The sequence below is a fragment of the Ammospiza nelsoni genome, chromosome 18, assembly GCF_027579445.1.
Source record: "Ammospiza nelsoni isolate bAmmNel1 chromosome 18, bAmmNel1.pri, whole genome shotgun sequence".
NCBI classification, from domain to species: domain Eukaryota; kingdom Metazoa; phylum Chordata; class Aves; order Passeriformes; family Passerellidae; genus Ammospiza; species Ammospiza nelsoni.
The window spans coordinates 12,817,746-12,835,745 of NC_080650.1; the positions used below are offsets into that span (position 1 = coordinate 12,817,746).

The window sequence follows — 18,000 nt, forward strand, 5'->3', positions numbered from 1 at the left end:
GGGTACACAGCAGCACTCACTGAGAGCCGAGATGGCCGGAGCCGTGGATCCTGAGGGAACTGTGGATCCTCAAGATTGGGTGAGGAGGCTGAGGGTGACAACGCTGAGGGGTCACACTTGGCTGGACACAGCCTTTATGGGCTGGGGAGGTCCTGGGCAGCCGTACTGGTCTGTGCCCACTGGCACCGGCCCTGCCCGTCCGGCCCAGGCCCTCAGCCTGGCCTGGGAGCGAGGCCTGGGGCTGGGATTTGGGAACTGGGGTTTGTTTGGAACCAGGGTTGGTTTGTTTGGGGCTGGGGTTTGCTTGTTTGGGGCTGGGATTTGTTTGTTTAGAACTGGGGTTTGTTTGTTTGGGGTCAGGATTTGTTTGTTTGGGCTAGGAGCTCCCAAGGTTTAAGGCCCCGTTCGGGCTCTCCTGCTCTGAGGGGAGCCCCAGCCCTGGGGCTGCCCCAGGGGTTGGTCCTGCTCCTCTTGGGAGAGGGGAAATCAAGGAGAAAACCATGAAAACAAACGGAAAAGCCTTCCAACCCTCTGAAATGGAAAAAATATATATAAAGAAAAAAAAAAAAGAGGGGGAAGGAGGTAAAAAAAAAAAAAGGGGGAGAAAAAGCAGAGGAACAAGTGAAGGGGAAAAATAAAAAATAAAAAGGAATAAAAGGGAAAAGATAGAAAAGAACAAATGAAAAAGAGAAAAATGGAAAACAGGGAGAATGGAAACAGTAAAAAGATAAAAAGCACTTAAATAAAATAGAAAATCAAAAAAAAAAAAAAAAAAAAAGGAAAAAATTCAGGAAAAGAAACTAAAAAGAAATAAAATCTGAAAGTCTGGGTGTTCCCAGCTCTTCTGTCTGAGCTCACTCCCTTCCAGGGGGTGTCTCTCTCCAGATCCTCTCTGTGTCCCCATAGCAGTGCCAGTGGTGTCCTCCAAAAATTCTTGAGACAGAGCCTTCACCACATTTGGGGACAAAGGTGTGCCCATAAACCCCATGAGACACCTTGTCCCCAGCTGTGGTGCCTCCAAGGTGTTTTGGGGGGAAAACCCAGGACTGACAGGTAACTGCTGGTGCCAGGAACACATCCAGCAGGACCAGCAACCCTGGCACCAGCCATGGATCTCCACATCACCTCCTGAGGGGCCTCCCCCACACCCAGGCAGAAGGAGCAGACAACAATCACCACCAGAAAAGCATCACCTTCTTTAATTAAAAATACAGGGGAATATGGTTTTCTGTGTGGACACTGGGAAGGAGCTCTGGGCTCCACACTCCTCTGCCCCAGGGAGCTCTGGGAGCCAGGCTCCAGCAGCCAGGGCTGTGCAAATTCACATGGAACGATCCCAGAGCTCTCCTTGGCCTCCTCTTCCTCACACAGAGGTGGCACCAGCAGGGAGAGGACAGTCCTTGTAACACCGACTCCGCAGAGGGGAGTGGGGCAAAGGCAGAGCAGCAGGTGGATTTACAGATGGGAAACGCTTCAAACACAGCATTTCTGCCCCAGGAGCAAAGCCAGGGGTTTTCCACCCAAAAGCAAGAGTGGAAAACCATCGAGGAACCCCCGGCCCCGTCACGCTTGCCGCGCCTTCTTGTTCTTCTTCTTCTGCTCCTTGAGGGCTGCGTCATGGGCTTTCCTCTTCTCAGCCAGTTTGTTGGCCTGGGGAGAGACCCCCGAGACCCCCAGTCAGAGCAGGACAGGGGCTGCGAGCCCTCAGACCCACCCAAGCTCCAGCTGCACGTGGAGGATGGGCCCCACAGGACCGGGATCAGGGCTGGGATACAGGGAGGGGACACAGGGAGCTCTGCCCGCCTGGGGACATTGGCAGGGACCTCAACTCTTCACCAGGGACAGGGAGGAGCAGAAGGAACGAGTGGGTTTGGATGAGGTGAGGGCCCAGCCTCCGTACCTCGCGGATTTTGCGCTTCTTCCCGAACATGATCTTCTTGTACAGGTACTTCTCCCTCTTCTTCATCATCATGATGGCCAAGCGCTTCTCCTCCTGCTGCTGCTCCTGCTCCAGGCGCTGCTTGTCCTCCAGCCGCACCTTCCCTGCTGTCACCTTCACAGGGAGCACCTGTGGGGAGCAGGCAGCTCAGGACACCGGGAACCCCCTCTTCCATGGGGAAAGGCATTTCCAGCCCTTCCACTGCGGGCCAGGGAGAGCCACAGCCCTCACAGCCAGGCCCTGACAGGGATGGCAGCTGCAGCTCGTGAGTGGGGGGCCAGGAGCACCCCTGGGAGTGTTTCAGGCTGGGCTGGACGGGGCTTGGAGCAACCTGGGACAGTGGGAGGTGTCCCTGCCCATGGCAGAGGCTGGAACAAGATGAGCTTTAAGGCCCCTCCCAACCCAAACCATTCCATGACTGAGTATCCCAGTGATCTCAGGACAGGGACACCCCTCAGCAGGGACAGCGACACCAGGGCTGCCTCCATGGGCTCCCACCTTTTTGCTTTGCATGCTCTGAGTCTTCTGCTCTTCCATCTTTTGCTCTTCCATCTTCTGTAATTTCATCTCCTCTTCTTTCTCAGACTCATCTTCCTCTTCCTCCTCTTCTTTGTCATTGTCACCTTCCTCTTCCTCCTCTTCTTCCTCCTCCTCCTCCTCTTCACTCTCTTCCTCTACAAAGAGACACCATCGTTACCCTTGGGATGCTCCGCAGCAGGCACAGCCCAGCTCCCAAACTCCTCTGGGGGCTCCCAGCACCTGGGTTCTCTCCCCTCTGCAGGGCCAGCAGCTTCAGCTTCTCGGGAGGGACGTAGTCACCCTCCTTCTCCGTCACGAAGGGCGAGAGGTGCGGGGGCAGCAGGAGCCCGGGGAAATAATCGGCCACGGGCAGGCACAGCTTGGCATTGACCGAGTCAAAAACCCACTGGGGCTGCAGGTAGTACCTGGGTGGGGCAGAGGGGACACACCTGAGCCTCTGGAGCCCGCGGGACAGCTCTGGGATGGCTGCTGTGAGCAGGGCCCCCCTGCCCCACGCACCTGCCAACCACCTGCTTGTCCAGGCGGGGCCGGTCGATGATGTGGTGGGTGATGGACGGGTCGCTGGCGTCGTAGGTGGCACCGATACACAGGGACTTGTCCCAGGACACCTGGCCACCAAAGCACCTGTGGGCAACGCCACCAAGGAGTCAGACGGGCACGTGGGACCCTCAGGGTCACCTCACCCACAGGACATTGGGTGACTTGGCCCCAAAGTCCTGCCAGAGGGGGAGGCCAGGGCTGCCCCACGCACCGGATGACGAAGGCCAGCGGCTCCCGGGGCACCTCCCTGTTGAGGAAGAAGCGCAGCCCCTCAAAGAGCTTCTTGTGCTTCTCCAGAGCCTCCTGCTCCTTCTTCTTGGCATCCATCAGCTCTGCTGTCTCCTGCTCAGAGCAAAGCCCTCATTCTCCTCCCCACACACAGCCCTTGCCAAGGCTCCCTTGGCCACGAGGGGTTTCAGGAACTGTCCCCAAGCTGCCAGCCTAGGTACAGGACAGGATCCCCCAAGGCCAGGGATGAGCCCCCCACCAGGGTCTTACCCCCTCCACTGGGAATTCATCCATCTCCACCTCGTCCTCGTGGGCTGGAGCCACTGCCCGGGCCAGGCTGGAGCTCAGAGCCGAGAGTCTCTGCAGGGAGAGGACACAGAGTCACATCCAGGGGGTGGGAACGGGGGAAGGGGATTTCTCAGAGCAAGAGGCTGGAAGAGCCAGGGCCTGGACAGAATTCAGCTCCTCCCGGCCCCATCCCCAGCATGGGGCTCTGGGGGGTCCCTGGCCATGCAGGGGGAGGCTGGTGGTGCCTGAGGCCGAGCCCAGCTCTGCCCTACAGGAACAGGGAGTTTGGGATCAGCGCCCTCCACCCTGCAGGGATCTGGCTCTGTCCTTCAGTGCCACGCCAGGAGGGCTGTGAGCAGGACATGAATGCCACACAGTGTCCCCACAGGTCACAATGCCAGCAGTGTCCCTCACCTCCAGGTAGCTCTCTGAATCCATGGCATACTCCTTGCCCTCTGCAGGCTTCAGCTCATCCTCAGTCTGGGTGTCAATCTGGGGAGGAAAAGGGGTGAGGAGGCAGCTCTCAAACACAGATATCCCAAAAATCTCTCATTTCCACCAATGTGGGTTGCCACCACCGCAGGGTGGGACACAGTGACCCCGGGGTGGCCTCACCTTGGGGGGGTACAGCAGGTTCAGGGACTGGTAGAGGCGGAAGTTGACGAAGCCCAGGAGGGTGGTGTAGAACTCGGTGAAGGTGGCCATGACCCGGTAATCCACGTCTGTGGGGTGCTGCCAGCACACGGGATGGGACACAGGGATAAAGGACCCGACCCCCCTGCACAGGGACCCATCCCACCCACAGGGAGAAGGATCACACAATATTCCCATTTGGGAAGGGACCCACAGGGATCATCGAGCCCAGCTCCTGTCCCTGCCCAGAACCCAACAACCCCACCCTGTCCATCCCTGGCAGTGCTGCCCAAAGGCTCCTGGAGCTCTGGCAGCCTCAGGCCGTGCCCATTCCCTGGGCAGCCTGGGCAGTGCCAGCACCCTCTGGAGAAAAAGCCTTTCCTTGAAAACCAACCTAAACATGCCCCAAGTGCAGAGATGTCACAGCCACCACCAGACCCTGGGCAGGGAGAGCTCTGCAGGCTCCCCCCAGGGTCCTGCTGCCATCCCTCCATGTGCCTGGATACATGGAACACTTCATCCCATCATGGATGGGGACCTTGGGGTTTGGTCCAGGAACTCCAGCTCTTCAAGGTGAAGAGTACAGGGTACAGCAGAGCTGGACAAGAGCAGGACAAGGGGAATGGCTTCCCACTGCCAGAGGGCAGGGCTGGATGGGATATTGGGAATTGGGAATTGTTCCCTGTGAGGGTGGGCAGCCCTGGCACAGGGTGCCCAGAGCAGCTGTGGCTGCCCCTGGATCCCTGGCAGTGCCCAAGGCCAGGCTGGACAGGGCTTGGAGCCACCTGGGATAGTGGAAGGTCTCCCTGCCCATGGCAGGGGTGGAATGGGATGGGCTTTAAGGTCCTTTCCAACTGATAACATTCCAGGGTTCTATTGATTCAGAACCATAAAAACACAAAACCTCAACCCAACTGTGCTCAGCCCTGGAAATGCTGGGAGGAAATGGAGAGGGCTGTGCTGTGCCTGTGAGCTCCTGCCAAGGCTAAGGGGAAGCTGTCCCAGCACAGCAGGGACAACCCCATGCCCTGGAGACACTGCAGAATCCCTCTGGGGAGGCTGCAGGTCTGACTCATCCCTTCCCTCTGCTCGCACAGGTTAATCTTTAATGGCTGATAAAGGAGCACATTAACGATTGGAGACATATGAATGACTGGGAGATTGGCACAGGCAGCCCCGGGGATCCTGAGGTGACAGCTGGCTGTGTCCCCACGTGCCTCTGCAGCCAGGCCCTGTGATGTGTGTGTGCCATGTGCCACGGGACAGTCCCTCACCCCTTGGTGATCCCCAAGCACCCAGGGTGATCCCCGGGCTCTCCCCAGGTACTCACGTCGTGGGCGAAGGCGTAGGGGGTGACCCAGGTGATGGGCTGCCCCAGCACCTCTGCCTGGTAGTAGATGCCCTTGATGGAGAGGAACACCTGGCAGGACAGAGCACGGGCTCAGCAGGAGGAATGCTGCTGTGTCACTGTCACTGCCACCCTGCCCCTGGCAGGAGGTTCCTCAGATCCCAGTGGGATGTGTGACCCAATAATCCAGTGGGGTCCCAGCCCTGACACCCCAGTGGGATCCCTGCCCTGTCCCCCTGGTGGGATCAGTGACCCGACATCGCAGTGTCCCCCTGCCCTGATCCCCTCAGTGGGATGTGTGAGCCGATAATCCAGTGGGATCCCTGCTCTGACACCCCAATGGGATCCCTGCTCTGACACCCCAGTGTCCCCCTGCCCTGATTCCCCAGTGGATCCCTGCCCTGGCACCCTGGTGGGATCTGTGACTTGGCACCCTGGTGGATCCGTGCCCTGTCCCCAGGCAGGACTGAGTGTCCCCACAGTGTCCCCCTGCCCTGACCCCCCGGTGTCTCCCGGCAGGGCTGGCTGTCCCGGCAGTGTCCCCAGGCAGGGCTGGCTGTCCCCGCAGTGTCCCCCTGCCCTGTCCCCGCAGTGTCCCCAGGCAGGGCTGGCTGTCCCCGCAGTGTCCCCAGGCAGGGCTGGCTGTCCCCGCAGTGTCCCCAGGCAGGGCTGGCTGTCCCCGCAGTGTCCCCAGGCAGGGCTGGCTGTCCCCCAGGCCCACCTTGCGCAGGGAGCGGGAGGCGATGACGAAGTTCTGGAACTCCACGGCCAGGCGCCGGCACAGCTGCACGGTCTGCACGTGGCACTTGCCCGTGCGGGGGAAGGTGGAGAACAGGAAGCACATGGACAGGGCATCGTCCAGGTCCCGCAGGGCGTCCACAAACGTGGGGTACCTGTGCCCAGGGGGGGACACGGGGGTCACAGCCAGCCCCAGAGCCCTGCACAGGCTGCTGGGGCTGGGGGAGACCCAGGGGGAGGAAGGAATGGGAGCTGTGGAGCATCCAGCTGCTCATCCCAGCAGGGCACACACAGAGTGATGGAACAGCCTCATTCAGGATGGTTATGGGGTTTCCTCCCTCCTGTGTCCCCTCCCTCACCAGAACCTTGGCAGCTTTAACCCTTCATCAGCCCCCTGAGGAAAGCACCCCACAGGGAGAGCAGGGAGCTCCCTGTGCTCTCCTGGAGCCACCCAGGATGGCTGGCTCCTCTCTCATTCCTTCTTCTCCAGCCCAGAAACACAAAATTCCACCAATAAATCCAGAAACTGTACATGAGGTGGATTCCCAGAGAGGGATGGACATGGTGAAAGATCAGAGAATCCCAGGATGGGTTGGAAGGGACCCTAAATCCCACCCTGTGCCACCCCTGCCATGGCAGGGACACCTCCCACTGTCCCAGGGTGTCCCAGCCCCAGTGTCCAGCCTGGCCTTGGGCACTGCCAGGGATCCAGGATGGGCACCCTGTGCCAGGGCCTGCCCACCCTGCCAGGGAACAATTCCCAATTCCCAATATCCCACCCAGCCCTGCCCTCTGGCACTGGGAGCCATTCCCTGTGTCCTGTCCCTCCATCCCTTGTCCCCAGTCCCTCTCCAGCTCTCCTGGAGCCCCTTCAGGCCCTGCCAGGGGCTCTGAGCTCTGCCTGGAGCCTTCTCCTCTCCAGGTGAGCACCCCCAGCTCTCCCAGCCTGGCTCAGAGCAGAGGAATGGGTGGCCTGAAGACCACAGAGATTTCCACAGGATCATCCAGTGCCACCCCAGCCATGGCAGGGACACCTCCCACTGTCCCAGGCTGCTCTAAGCCCTGTCCAACCTGGCCTTGGGCACTGCCAGGGATCCAGCCCCAGCTCTCCCAGCCTGGCTCCAGCCCTTGCAGCATCTCTGGTGCCTCCTCTGGGCTCTCCCCAGCAGCTCCAGGTCCCTGCAGTGCTGAGCCCAGGGCTGGCTGCTGCAGGAGGCTCAGCCAGGGCTGCCTCACCTCTCCTTGACGATGTGGTCGAGTTTGTAGGTGGGTTTGTTGTCCTTCAGCCTCTCCACAGTGCCCCACTCGCTCTTGCCGTAGGCCTTGCGCAGCTTCCTGACAAACACCTGTGGGGACAGGGGGACATGGGGGCTCTGTGGGCCAGGACAGCCCCCGGGGGGGCCCTCGGGGGGGACACTCACCTTGTACTCCCGGAATTTGTTGACGATGGGCTCATGGAGCAGGAATTTGATGTCCTTGAGCAGGTAGAAGGTCCTGGGGGCCGTGGAGCCCTTGTTCACCTTCTTCTTGTGCTTGGGCTCGTGGGGGTAAATCCCCTTGAGGATGCAGAGACGCCTGGGGACAAGGGACAATGCTGGGACAGGGGGGTCACGGCTGCTCTGTGTCCCCTGGGCCAGCCCAGACCCCTCCCACGCAGGGGGAACCCCAAACTCGGCAGCCTGAACCCGGGCAGAGCCCTCGGGGAGCAGCTCGGCCGTCCCAAACCCGCAGCGGGCTCCACCGCCCCTCGCTGCCCTGGGTGGCACCGGGGGAGCTCGGGGCACCGGAGGGTTCGCAGGAACGGGGTTCGGGGTGCGGGGGGCACCGCAAGGGCCGCACCTGAAGTCGGGCAGGCTCAGCTGCAGCTTCTTCCGCGCCCGGTTGCGGGTGATGTAGTTGGTGGCGGCTCCGCGCTCGTACTGGGGAGAGACGGCGGCGTTGGGGGAGCTCGGGGGGGCGGAGGGGAGCCCCGCAACCGGCCCGGGGCCACCGGGAACCCCGGGAGCGGAGAGGGAGCAGGGACGGGAACCGGGGCATGAGGGGCTGGAAGGGGGCACCGGGCACGGCCAGCGCGGGGGCAGCAGCGGAACCGGGCACCGGGAGAGGGAGCGAGCAGCGCCGCCAGGGAGGGCTGCAGGGGCACGGCGCGGCCGGAGGGGCGGCACCGGGGGAGCGGCACCGGGGGGCACGGAGAGGGCAGGGAGGGGGGAAGGAGGGACGGCCCGGGGAGGCTCCGGGCGGTGAACGGAGGGCGGGCAGGGCCCGGTACCTTCTTCTTCTCCAGCCCGCCCATGGCCCCAGCGCCGCCGCCGCCGCCACGTGCCCGCGCAACGCAGGACCCCGAGCTGCCCGCCGCCCGCCTGCGTCCGCCGCCGGGCCTGCGCACACCGAAACCGCCCCGCAGGGGCACCGAGCGCGGCGTGAGCACCGAGAGCAAAGCGGCCACCGAGAGCAAAGCGGGCACTGGGCGGGCCGGGGCAGGCGGCAGTGGGGGCTCAGTCAGGCGCGCCGCGGACAGCCCGGAGCCCTAGCAGGAGGGGTCCTGAGGCGCAGAGCGCACTGGGATATTGCGGTGCCGCGCGGGGCATGCCGGGATATAGCGAGGCGGGGAGGCACGAGGCATGTCGGGATATACCGCGGCATAGTAGCGCGGGGCATGCCGGGAGGTACCGGGGCGGGGCTGCGCAGGGCATGTCGGGATACAACGAGGCAGTGCCACTGAGCATGTCGGGATATAGCGAGGCAGTGCTGGCACGAAGCATGCTGGGATATAGCGAGGCAGCGCTGGCGCTGAGCATGCCGGGATATAGCGAGGCCGGACCGGCGGGCCCGGCCTGGGTTCAGGGGCCGGGTACACACACCGGTATGGCGGCCGTGGGTCCCTGCCCGGGCCTCCGGGTCCCGCTGCCCACCTGTGGTCCCTGGCGCCGCAGCACCGACCGCAGGCACCGGCCTGGGGGCCCACAGCGGGGCCGGTGTTTGGGGAACAACCGGGCCCGGGGTGTCTCGGTGGCAGGGGCTCCCCAGGCCCGCCCCTGTGCTCGGGTGTGCCCGGGCTGGCGGGACCTGAGCCCAGCGCGGCCCCGGGATCCCCTCCTGGGCTCGGGGATTCTCTTTCGTGGCTCAGGACGGCACCTACCCCCCAGCAGGGGAGTTCCACTTTGCGGGGCTCAGGACCCCCTCAGCCCCGGCTTTAGGGATGTTTGGGGGGTTCGTGCTCCCTCCCCGCCTGTCCCGCGGCTCCCGGCGCGGCTGATCCATCCCCGCTTTCTCAATTAAATCGTTCTTGGAGGCGAGCACGGCGATTCTTTCCAGGGGCCGGGTTTGGCCGGGTTTCAGCCCCGTCTATTTTCGGGCTGTGGCCGCCGGCGCTGCCCCGAGCAGCGGCAGCTCGGGTCGGGCTGTCCCGGGCAGGGTGTCCCGGGCTGCCCCGGTCAGGCTGTCCCGGGCTGTCCCCGCTCCCCTCGGCCGCGCCTCAGCACAACTTCTGCCCCGTTTGTGCTGACTCGGCCCCGTTGTGCGGAAACGGCCTCTCGCCACACCTTCCCGTGCTGTCCCCGCTCCCGGCTCGTCCCGTCTCTCTCGGCTGTCCCCGCCGTGTCCCCTGTCCCGCTCCGCCATGGGGCTGCCGCTGCTGCTGCTGCTGCTGCTGCCCGCGCTGCTGCCCGCCCGCTGCTGCGGTGAGTGCGGCCCCGGCCCCCAACCTGCCCGGGACCCCCCGGCCGGGGCTCGCCCTGAGCTCGGGGGGTCCCCGAGGAGCGGGGCTGGGGGGATGAGCCCCATCTCCAGCCCTCGGTGACAAATTCTCCGGGGCTCAGCTCCCCCCAACCCACTCCTGCTCCTGCTCCATGTCACCTCTCCTTGTTTCTTCCTCTTTTTTTGGTGGGAAATCGGGAGGTTATGGGATTTGGGGGGTGTGTGGATGGGTGGGTGCTGGGGTCCCTCCCCACCGCGGCCCCGCACAGCTTTGGGGGGCTGTGGGGCTGCAGGGCCGTACCGGGGGATGTCTCGGGCCCCCTGACCTGCGCTGCCTCTCCCGGGCCGGGCAGAGCCCCCGGCGGGCTCGGGGGGCGCCGTGCGGGCGCTGAGTGCGCGGCTGCTGGGGCTGGCCCGGGACCCCGAACGGGACCCGGACCCCGCCGTGTACCTGGCCCTGCGCCTGGCCCGAGAGCACCACCCGCGGCTGGAGCGGCGCTACCTGGAGCGGCTGCAGGACAACTTCCAGCACCCCTACGGCAGGTGGGTGCCCGGGGTCCCCCTCGGGCCTTTGGGGCTGCTCCTGTGCCCCGCACTGACAGTCTGTCCCCGCAGGAGCCTGCAGGGCTACGGACGCTCCCGGTGGGACGCTGAGCGCGGCATGTAAGTGTGGGTGTCCCGGGGTCCCCTCGGGGCAGGTGGCACCTCGGGCGGTGCCCTGGGAGGTGATGGTGCCTTGCAGGAGCGCGGAGGAGCCCCCGCACACGGGGCGGCTGGCACTGTACCTGCTGGGGCTGCAGGCCTCCTGTCCCCCCGTCAGCCCCCATCGCTCGCTGGTGACATGGCTCAAGTACTACCTGGAGGAGGAGTGGACAGGTGAGGGTGTCCCTGGCACTACACGTCGGGCTGTGAGGCACCGGCTCACCCTGGTGACACCACCCATTGTCCCCAGGCTCCCAGCAGCGAGGCCACCCCGTCACCAGTTACTACCAGTACGGGCTGGGCGTGCTGGCGCTGTGCGTGCACCGCAAGCGCGTGCGGGACCCGGTGGTGCAGCGGCTCCTCACGGCCCAGCAGCACGGAAAGCTCGGGCACGGGGGCAACACCGTGGGTAAGGGCCTGTGGGCGCAGGCAGTGGCACCCTGGCAGTGTGTGACTCAGGGGTGACACCGGGCGGTCCCTGCAGACACCGAGGCCGTGCTGGCGCTGGCCTTCACCTGCCTGGAGCGGAGGAGGCTGGTGGGGACCGAGCTGGCGGCCAAGCTCCGGCTGGCTGCGCACGAGGCCAGCAGGAACATGGCCAAGGCCCAGGGCCCCGACGGCATCATCGGCAACATCTACAGCACCCCGTGGGCCCTGCAGGTGGGTGTCACCTGAGGGGACATCTGGGCTGGCACTGGGAATGGGCATGGGGGAAGTGGGTCTGCAGATCTGAGTGTGGGTGCACGTAGAGATGTGGGTGCCCAGGCAGATGCAGCTGCCGTGGGGCAGGTGATGCTCAGCAGTGCAGTGCCCAGTTATCCAACCCTCCTCCCTCTTCCCACCACCTCCATCCCTCCCCGTCCCAGGTGTTCCTGGCCACAGGCGAGTGCCAGACGGAGCCGGCGTTCGGCCAGGCCATGGCTGCGCTGCTGGAAAACCTGGAAGCCTTCGGCACCGCTGCCACCATGGCCCAGGTGCTGCCGGTGCTGCACGGCCACTCCTACCTGGACATCGCCTCCAGGCACTGTGGGGAGGAGCCAGGTGAGAGCTGGGCTAACGGGACTGGGGTCAGCGCCGGTGTCACCACAGGGGTGGCTGTGTGTCACCAGTGCCGTGGTGGCTTCCCGCAGACACGCTGACACCCCTGGACATGGAGCCCCTGCCTGAGGTGCCGGGGAACAAGACGGTGCAGCTGGTGGTGGAGTGTCCCCTGCCCTGGTGCTATGACCTCCGGCTCTACGACCGCCTGGTGCCCGTGCCCGCCGCCGCCTCCCTGCTGGACGTGCTGCAGGCGGCTGCAGCACTGGACCCCCGGGAATTCAGGTGTGTGGAAGTCACCCTGTGGTGATCGTGTGTCCTGCACCTGTGCCCTGTGCCGGGCTCACTCCGTTCCCAGCTCACAGCTCCCTTGGAGCTGCTCTGTGCCCCCCAGCAGTGCCGAGGCCGCAGCCTCGCCCCCCTGACCCCGCTGTGTCACCCCCAGGTTCCAGACCCAGGACACCCCCCAGGGCCCCTTCCTGACCCAGGTGCTGGGGCTGGAGGCCCGGCAGGAGAAGCGGAATTACTGGCAGATCCTGTCTGCGCCCAGCACCCCCCTGCAGATGGGTGAGTGGCGGGTGGGGGTCCCTGGGGAGGTGGCAGGGATCCCCCACAGCCCCGTGGCTGCTGTCTCACCCCAGACTGTTGTCCCTCTCCCCACAGGTATCGCCGAGTACAGACCCCCGGATGGGGCGACCGTCATCCTGCGCCTCAGCGAGTGGTAGAGGGTGGGGGGTGATGGCAATGAAACCCCCACTGTGGGCACAGGACCTGCCGGCTCCCTGCCTCCTGCTTTCTGTGGGCCAGCACCCCAAGTCTGCCAGGGGCACGAGGAGGGGACACACACCGTGCTCTGTGTCCTACAGGAGCACCAAAATCAGCAGCCCCTCGAGTCCTGGTCGCACTCGGGAATGGGGCAGGCAGCTGCTGGGAGCAGCCGTTTTTGGGGTGTCCAAAGCATTTTTGGGGCGGCCAAAAAGTTGGGGAGTCCGAGTCAGCGCTGTTCATCCTCAGCAAGCTGGATCCTCCTCCGGGGTTCCTGAGCCCCCACTGTCCCAGGGCTCGGGCACCGCAGTGCCGGAGGGACCCCCCCAAATCTGCTCATCTGTGACTCCCCCTGGGTTTAACCCGGCCCCAAATCCCCGGGGCAGCGGCGGGCCGGGCTCGGGGCTCAGCGCCGGGGCCGGGCGGGGTTTGGAGCGGGGCGCTGCGGGCCGGGCGCGGGCGGTGCTGGCGGTGCCCCCGGTGGTGCCCGGTGCCCGTGCCCGCCGTGCCCCGCCCGCCCGGCAGTGACGCGCTGCCCTCGCGGGGCGGAGCCTCCGCCCTCCGCTCCCGCCATCACCAAACTTTCCGCCCGCCCCGGCCGCCGCCGCCGCCTCCCGGCACATGGCACCGCCAGTTCTGCGCTGAGCCCCGCCAGCAGCACCGCCGGGCAGCGGGGACAGCGCCACCCGGGCAGCGGGGACAGCGCGACCGCCACCCGGGGACAGCGCGGCCGCCGCCGCGCCAGCGCCGCTGTCACCGGCAGCCATCGCGGGGCTCAGGGAGGACGGGGCAGAGCGGCGAGGGGCGGCCGGAGGCGGCGGAGCCGGTGCCCATGTGCCCGCGGTCGCGGCGGGGCGATGAAGCCGCGATGAGCGCGGCGGGCGCGGGCACCGTGCGGCCCTGGAAGCCCGACCCGGGGCAGGCGCACGGGGGGCGGCCGCCGGGGCCGGCGCTACCGCTGACCCTCAGCGTGCTGGCCTGGCTGGGCACCGGCACCACCATGGCCGGCCTCAACAAGTGGATCTTCGCCGCGCACGGGTTCCGCTACCCGCTGCTGCTCTCGGCGCTGCACATGCTGTCCGGCGTGGCCGTGGGCTACCCGCTGGGCTGGGCACGGGCTCCGGGCCCCCGGCCCCGCGCCAGGATCTACCTGCTCAGCCTCACCTTCTGCACCAGCGTGGCCCTGGGCAACCTGGGCCTGAGCTACGTGCAGCTGGACGTGGCCCAGGCCGTGGCCACCACCACGCCGCTGGTGACGCTGCTGCTGGGGCTGCTGGGGGGCCGGCGGCCGCACCCGCTGCAGTTCTGGGCCATGGGGCCGGTGTGCGCCGGGGCCGCCTGCAGCATCGCCGGCGGCCTCTGCTTCTCCCAGCCCGGCTGCGGCTTCCTCCTGGCCGCCACCGTGCTCCGCGCCCTCAAGTCCATCCAGCAGAGTAAGTGCCACCTGTCCCTGTCCTGCATGTCCACCCCTGGGGTGCAGGGGTGCTGGTGTCACCTCGGTACCACCCCCGGTGCTGGGGGTTCTCCCTGCTCGTCCTGCCACCCTCTGTGCACCCTGGTGTCATCCCAGCCCCAATTCCACCTCACCCTATCACTGCTGTCACCCTAATGCCTCCTTTGTGCTTTGACTGTGGCCACGGTGTCACCCCAACCGTGGTGGCACTCTGGCTCCCAGGTTCACCCCAGTCCCGGTGCCACCTGCTGTCCCTGTTGGCCTTGGTGCCACCCTCGTGGCATGGCACCCTTGTCGTGCTTGTGGCCCTGCCCTGAGGTGACCTGACTGTAGTTTGTCATTGGTGACACCATTGGTGTCCCTGTGGTGTCCTTGGGCCAGGGAGGGTGGAGGTGCCCTAGCTTGGCTCAGGGTCACCCAGCCTGTCCTATCCCTGTGGGCTGCTGGACTCCCTGCGAGTCTCCCCTTCCCAGGGTGGCCACGGTGCCACCCAAGCCATGGTGTCCTTGGCACATGGCAGTGAGGAGCCAGCTGGGATGGTTCTGGCTGGGAAGGGAGCGTTTCCTCTGGAGCCTGTGGCTCAGGGCACTGTGGGGATGGGCTCTGGCATGGGGCCCTGTGCCCACCCCAAGGGCTCCATGGCTGTAGTGGGACGCTGTGGTCCCCCAAGGGACACCACTGGTCTTTGTGCCACTGCCCTGTCACCCTTTCACCCCTGGTGGGACATGGACAGTGGCCCTGGGGAGGGTAAGGACATGTCTGCATGTGGCAGCCAGCCCTGCTGTGCCTGCTGTCCCCTCTGTCCTCAGATGACCTGGAGGAGGGGATATGGGGACAAGCGTTCTAAAACAGGCTGGGAAAACTGCCCTGTCCAACCCTCCCAAACACAGGCACCCGTGAAAGTGGACACCCTCAGAACCAGGGCATCCCCAGAGTGGGACACCCCCTAAAGCAAGGAATCCCAGAAATGAAGGACTCCTGAACAGAGACACATCCAAACCAGGGAACCTCTAAAGTGGGACCTCCCCAAACCAGGGCACCCTCACCCCATGGAAGGAACTTCCCCCCTTCATTTTCCCTTTCCCAGTGACATTTGGGATCCCTTTACTGCTCTGTCTCCCGTGGGTGGGTGTCTCCCGTGGGTGTCCCTGCGGCGGGTGGGTGTTCCCGGGGATGTCCCACTGAGCGTCCCCCTGTCCCCCAGGTGTGCTGCTGCAGGAGGACCGTCTGGACGCGCTGTCCCTGCTGGGCCTGACGTCCCTGCCCAGCTTCGTGCTGCTCTTCGGGGCGGCCGTGGCGCTGGAGCTGGGCCCCTCGTGGCAGGGCGTCCTTCGGCCCGACGCCGCGCTCTGGGGCTGCGTCCTGCTCAGCTGCCTGGGCTCCGTCCTCTACAACCTGGCCACCTCCTGCCTCCTGTCCCTCACGTCGGCCCTGACGCTGCACCTCCTGGGCAGCCTCACCGTGGTGGGCAACCTGCTGCTGTCGTGGCTGCTGTTTGGCACGCGGCTGGGCGCGCTGGGCTACGCCGGCGTGGCGCTGACGCTGGCGGGGATGGTGCTGTACCACCGGCCCCGGCTCCTGGCCGCCTGCTGGGGCCTCTGTGGGCTGCGGCGGCACCCGCGGCACGAGTAGGGACCCACGGGGGGTGAGGGGCCGGGAGGGCTCTGGGGGAGCGCTGGGCACGTGTGTGCCAATGAGTGTGACTCATCTGTGCACGTGTGTGCCAGGGTGTGTGACTCCTCTGTGTACATTTGCGTGCCAGAGTGTAATTGTGCACGTGTGTGCCAATGAGTGTGACTGTACATATGTGTGTGCCAGTGTGTGACACTGTCCATGTGTGTGCCAGGGTGTGTAACTGGGACATGTGTGCCAGTGTGTGTGTCACTGTGCACGTGTGTGCCAATGAGTGTGACTCCTCTGTGCACGTGTGTGCCAGGGTGTATGACTGTGCCCACGAGTGCCAGTGTGTGTGACTGTGCACATGTGTGGCAAGGTATGTGTGTGACTCTGAGTACGTGTGTGTGTGCCAGGGTGTGTGACTGTGTACACAGATGTGCCAGTGTATGTGACTGCACGTGTGTGCCAGTGTGTGTGACTCTGTGCAGTGTGTGCCAGGGTGTGTGTGACTGTGCACAGGTGCCCAGAGTGTGTGACTCCTCTGTGCATGTGTCTGTGCCAGTGTGTGTGACTCTGTGCACGTGTGTGCCAGTGTGCATGGCTCTGTGTGCACACACAGCTGCTGAGGCACACACGTGTGTCAGTGTGCATGGTTGTGTGCCTGTGTGTTTTCTGGTGTGCTCAGAAGTGAGTGTACACGCCCTGCTTTGCACAGTGTCCAGGTGTGCTGGTGAGCACAGCACTGTGCACACAGACGTGCTGACGTGCACACGTGGTGTGTGCACGTGTGTGGAATTGCACACTCTTGGGTGTGAGTGGGTCTGTGCACAGCTCTGTGCCTGTGGGTGTGCACAGGCTCTGCAGGTGTGAGCATGGCCCTGTGTGGGACATGCCTGTGTTAATATGTATGACGCTGCACACATAGGTGTGCACAGCTGTGTATGGATGTGTTGGTGTGCACATGTCGGTGTGCACAGGCTCTGTGTGCATGTGTCAGTGTGCATGCATTGGTGTGCACGTGTTGGTGTGCACAGGCTTTGTGTGCAAGCAGGTCTGTGCTTGTGGGCAGGCGTGCACTGCCCCAGGCCGTACACAGGTGTGTGCACAGTGTCTGTGTGGCACACGCGTGCTGGTGTATGCAGGCTGGGCGGGCACGGCTCTGTGTGTGTGTGTGTGTGTGTGTGTGTGTGTGTGTGTGTGTGTGTGCAGGTGTGTGCTGCTGGCAGGTCCCGCTGTGCACTGGCTCTGCACGTGTCCCTGTGTGCGCACGGGGCCCAGGGACGTGGCTCTGGATACACATCCAGCTGCCATCCCACCTGGGCAAACAGACATGGCTGTGTGTCTGGCTGTGTGTCTGGCTGTGTGTCTGTGTGTGTGTGTCTGGCTGTGTGTCTGGCTGTGTGTCTGTGTGTGTGTGTCTGTGTGTGTGTGTGTCTGTGTGTGTGTCACTACTGAGCTCTGCTGGCTGGAGTGGCCCCTGGCTCTCTGTGTACTCTCGGTTCTCGTGGCCGAACCGAACGCCCAGGACAGGGCGGGTGTGTCCCCTCTCCTGTCCCCGTCCCCACCGTGTCGTGACAATCCCAGGGGCCGCCGGTGGTGCTGGCGATGTTGTCCTTGTCGCCACCACGCCCCTGAGCCCCCACAGCTGTCCCCACCCCTCCCAGCTCGCTGCAGACTGGCATCCGTGGCAGAGATGGTGAGAGCCCAGCCGAGGGCACGGGAGCAGCCTGGACCCGCTGCCATCGCTCCAGGACAGTGGTGGGCTGTGACACGGGACAGTGCTGGGCTGTGACACAGCACATGCCATGGCAAAGGGACACCCGGTGTGTGTGCCTGGCACCGCTGCTGGGCCCGTGGTGGCCTTGCCACACTTGTATCCCCACGCCGGGGCCAAAGGACCCAGCTCCGATTGCACTTGTCCCAAAATAAAGCTCTATTTTTGTTGTACTCCACCCTTGGCTCCCAGCGATCTGGCCAAGAAGGAAGGAAGGGAGGAGCACCCCGTGCAGGGACAGCAAAGCGAGGCACAGAAGTGCCTCAGGATGTGGCAGCTCCTGGGAAGCCGTGTCCAGCATCTCCAGCTCCAGCAGGGACAGCTGTGGCTGGGCAGCCCCAGGGCTGGCACTGGGACACCCCACAGGACACGGCAGGGGTGCAGTGACACAGAGAGCAGTCACTGACCACCAGTGTCTGGAAAAGGGCTGGCTGCTTTGCCCTGCCCTGGGGTGCCATGACACTGGAGCATCCTGTCCCGTGAGTCATGGAATCATGGAATACCCTGGGTTGGGAAGGATCCACCAGGATCATCGAGTTCAGCTCCTTACCCTGCCCAGGACAGCCCCAAAAGTCGCACCATGTGTTGCTTGTTCCACCCCTCTCAGCCTGGTGACTCACTTGAACACAAAACCACAACCCCGCTTCCCCCGGAAAATCCCCACTGGTTCCCGCCCTCTTTCCCGAACAGCGATGTTTTTC

General features: G+C 64.5%; 3 protein-coding genes across 3 annotated transcripts; 2 read left to right on the forward strand and 1 right to left on the reverse strand.

The window, feature by feature from the left end:
• Nucleotides 1–1,172: 1,172 nt before the first annotated feature.
• Nucleotides 1,173–8,602, reverse strand: PES1 (pescadillo ribosomal biogenesis factor 1). Its single transcript, XM_059485000.1, has 15 exons — nucleotides 8,524–8,602; nucleotides 8,094–8,173; nucleotides 7,676–7,829; nucleotides 7,491–7,600; nucleotides 6,238–6,409; nucleotides 5,499–5,588; nucleotides 4,151–4,267; nucleotides 3,950–4,027; nucleotides 3,518–3,607; nucleotides 3,231–3,361; nucleotides 2,978–3,103; nucleotides 2,699–2,883; nucleotides 2,438–2,613; nucleotides 1,901–2,068; nucleotides 1,173–1,650 (listed from the first exon to the last, which is right to left on the reverse strand). The coding sequence occupies exons 1-15, from the start codon at nucleotides 8,545–8,547 to the stop codon at nucleotides 1,564–1,566; spliced, it is 1,788 nt and encodes a 595-aa protein (XP_059340983.1). The 5' UTR covers nucleotides 8,548–8,602; the 3' UTR covers nucleotides 1,173–1,563.
• A 526-nt stretch (nucleotides 8,603–9,128) lies between these two features.
• On the forward strand, nucleotides 9,129–12,460 carry TCN2 (transcobalamin 2). Its single transcript, XM_059485266.1, has 10 exons — nucleotides 9,129–9,934; nucleotides 10,304–10,493; nucleotides 10,566–10,613; nucleotides 10,693–10,826; nucleotides 10,903–11,061; nucleotides 11,137–11,312; nucleotides 11,519–11,693; nucleotides 11,783–11,975; nucleotides 12,136–12,257; nucleotides 12,354–12,460. Exons 1-10 carry the CDS (start codon nucleotides 9,874–9,876, stop codon nucleotides 12,413–12,415), a joined length of 1,320 nt encoding a protein of 439 aa, XP_059341249.1. The 5' UTR covers nucleotides 9,129–9,873; the 3' UTR covers nucleotides 12,416–12,460.
• Nucleotides 12,461–13,044: 584 nt separating this feature from the next.
• SLC35E4 (solute carrier family 35 member E4) lies at nucleotides 13,045–17,477 on the forward strand. Its single transcript, XM_059485469.1, has 2 exons — nucleotides 13,045–13,888; nucleotides 15,113–17,477. The coding sequence occupies exons 1-2, from the start codon at nucleotides 13,288–13,290 to the stop codon at nucleotides 15,538–15,540; spliced, it is 1,029 nt and encodes a 342-aa protein (XP_059341452.1). The 5' UTR covers nucleotides 13,045–13,287; the 3' UTR covers nucleotides 15,541–17,477.
• The last annotated feature ends 523 nt before the right edge of the window (nucleotides 17,478–18,000 follow it).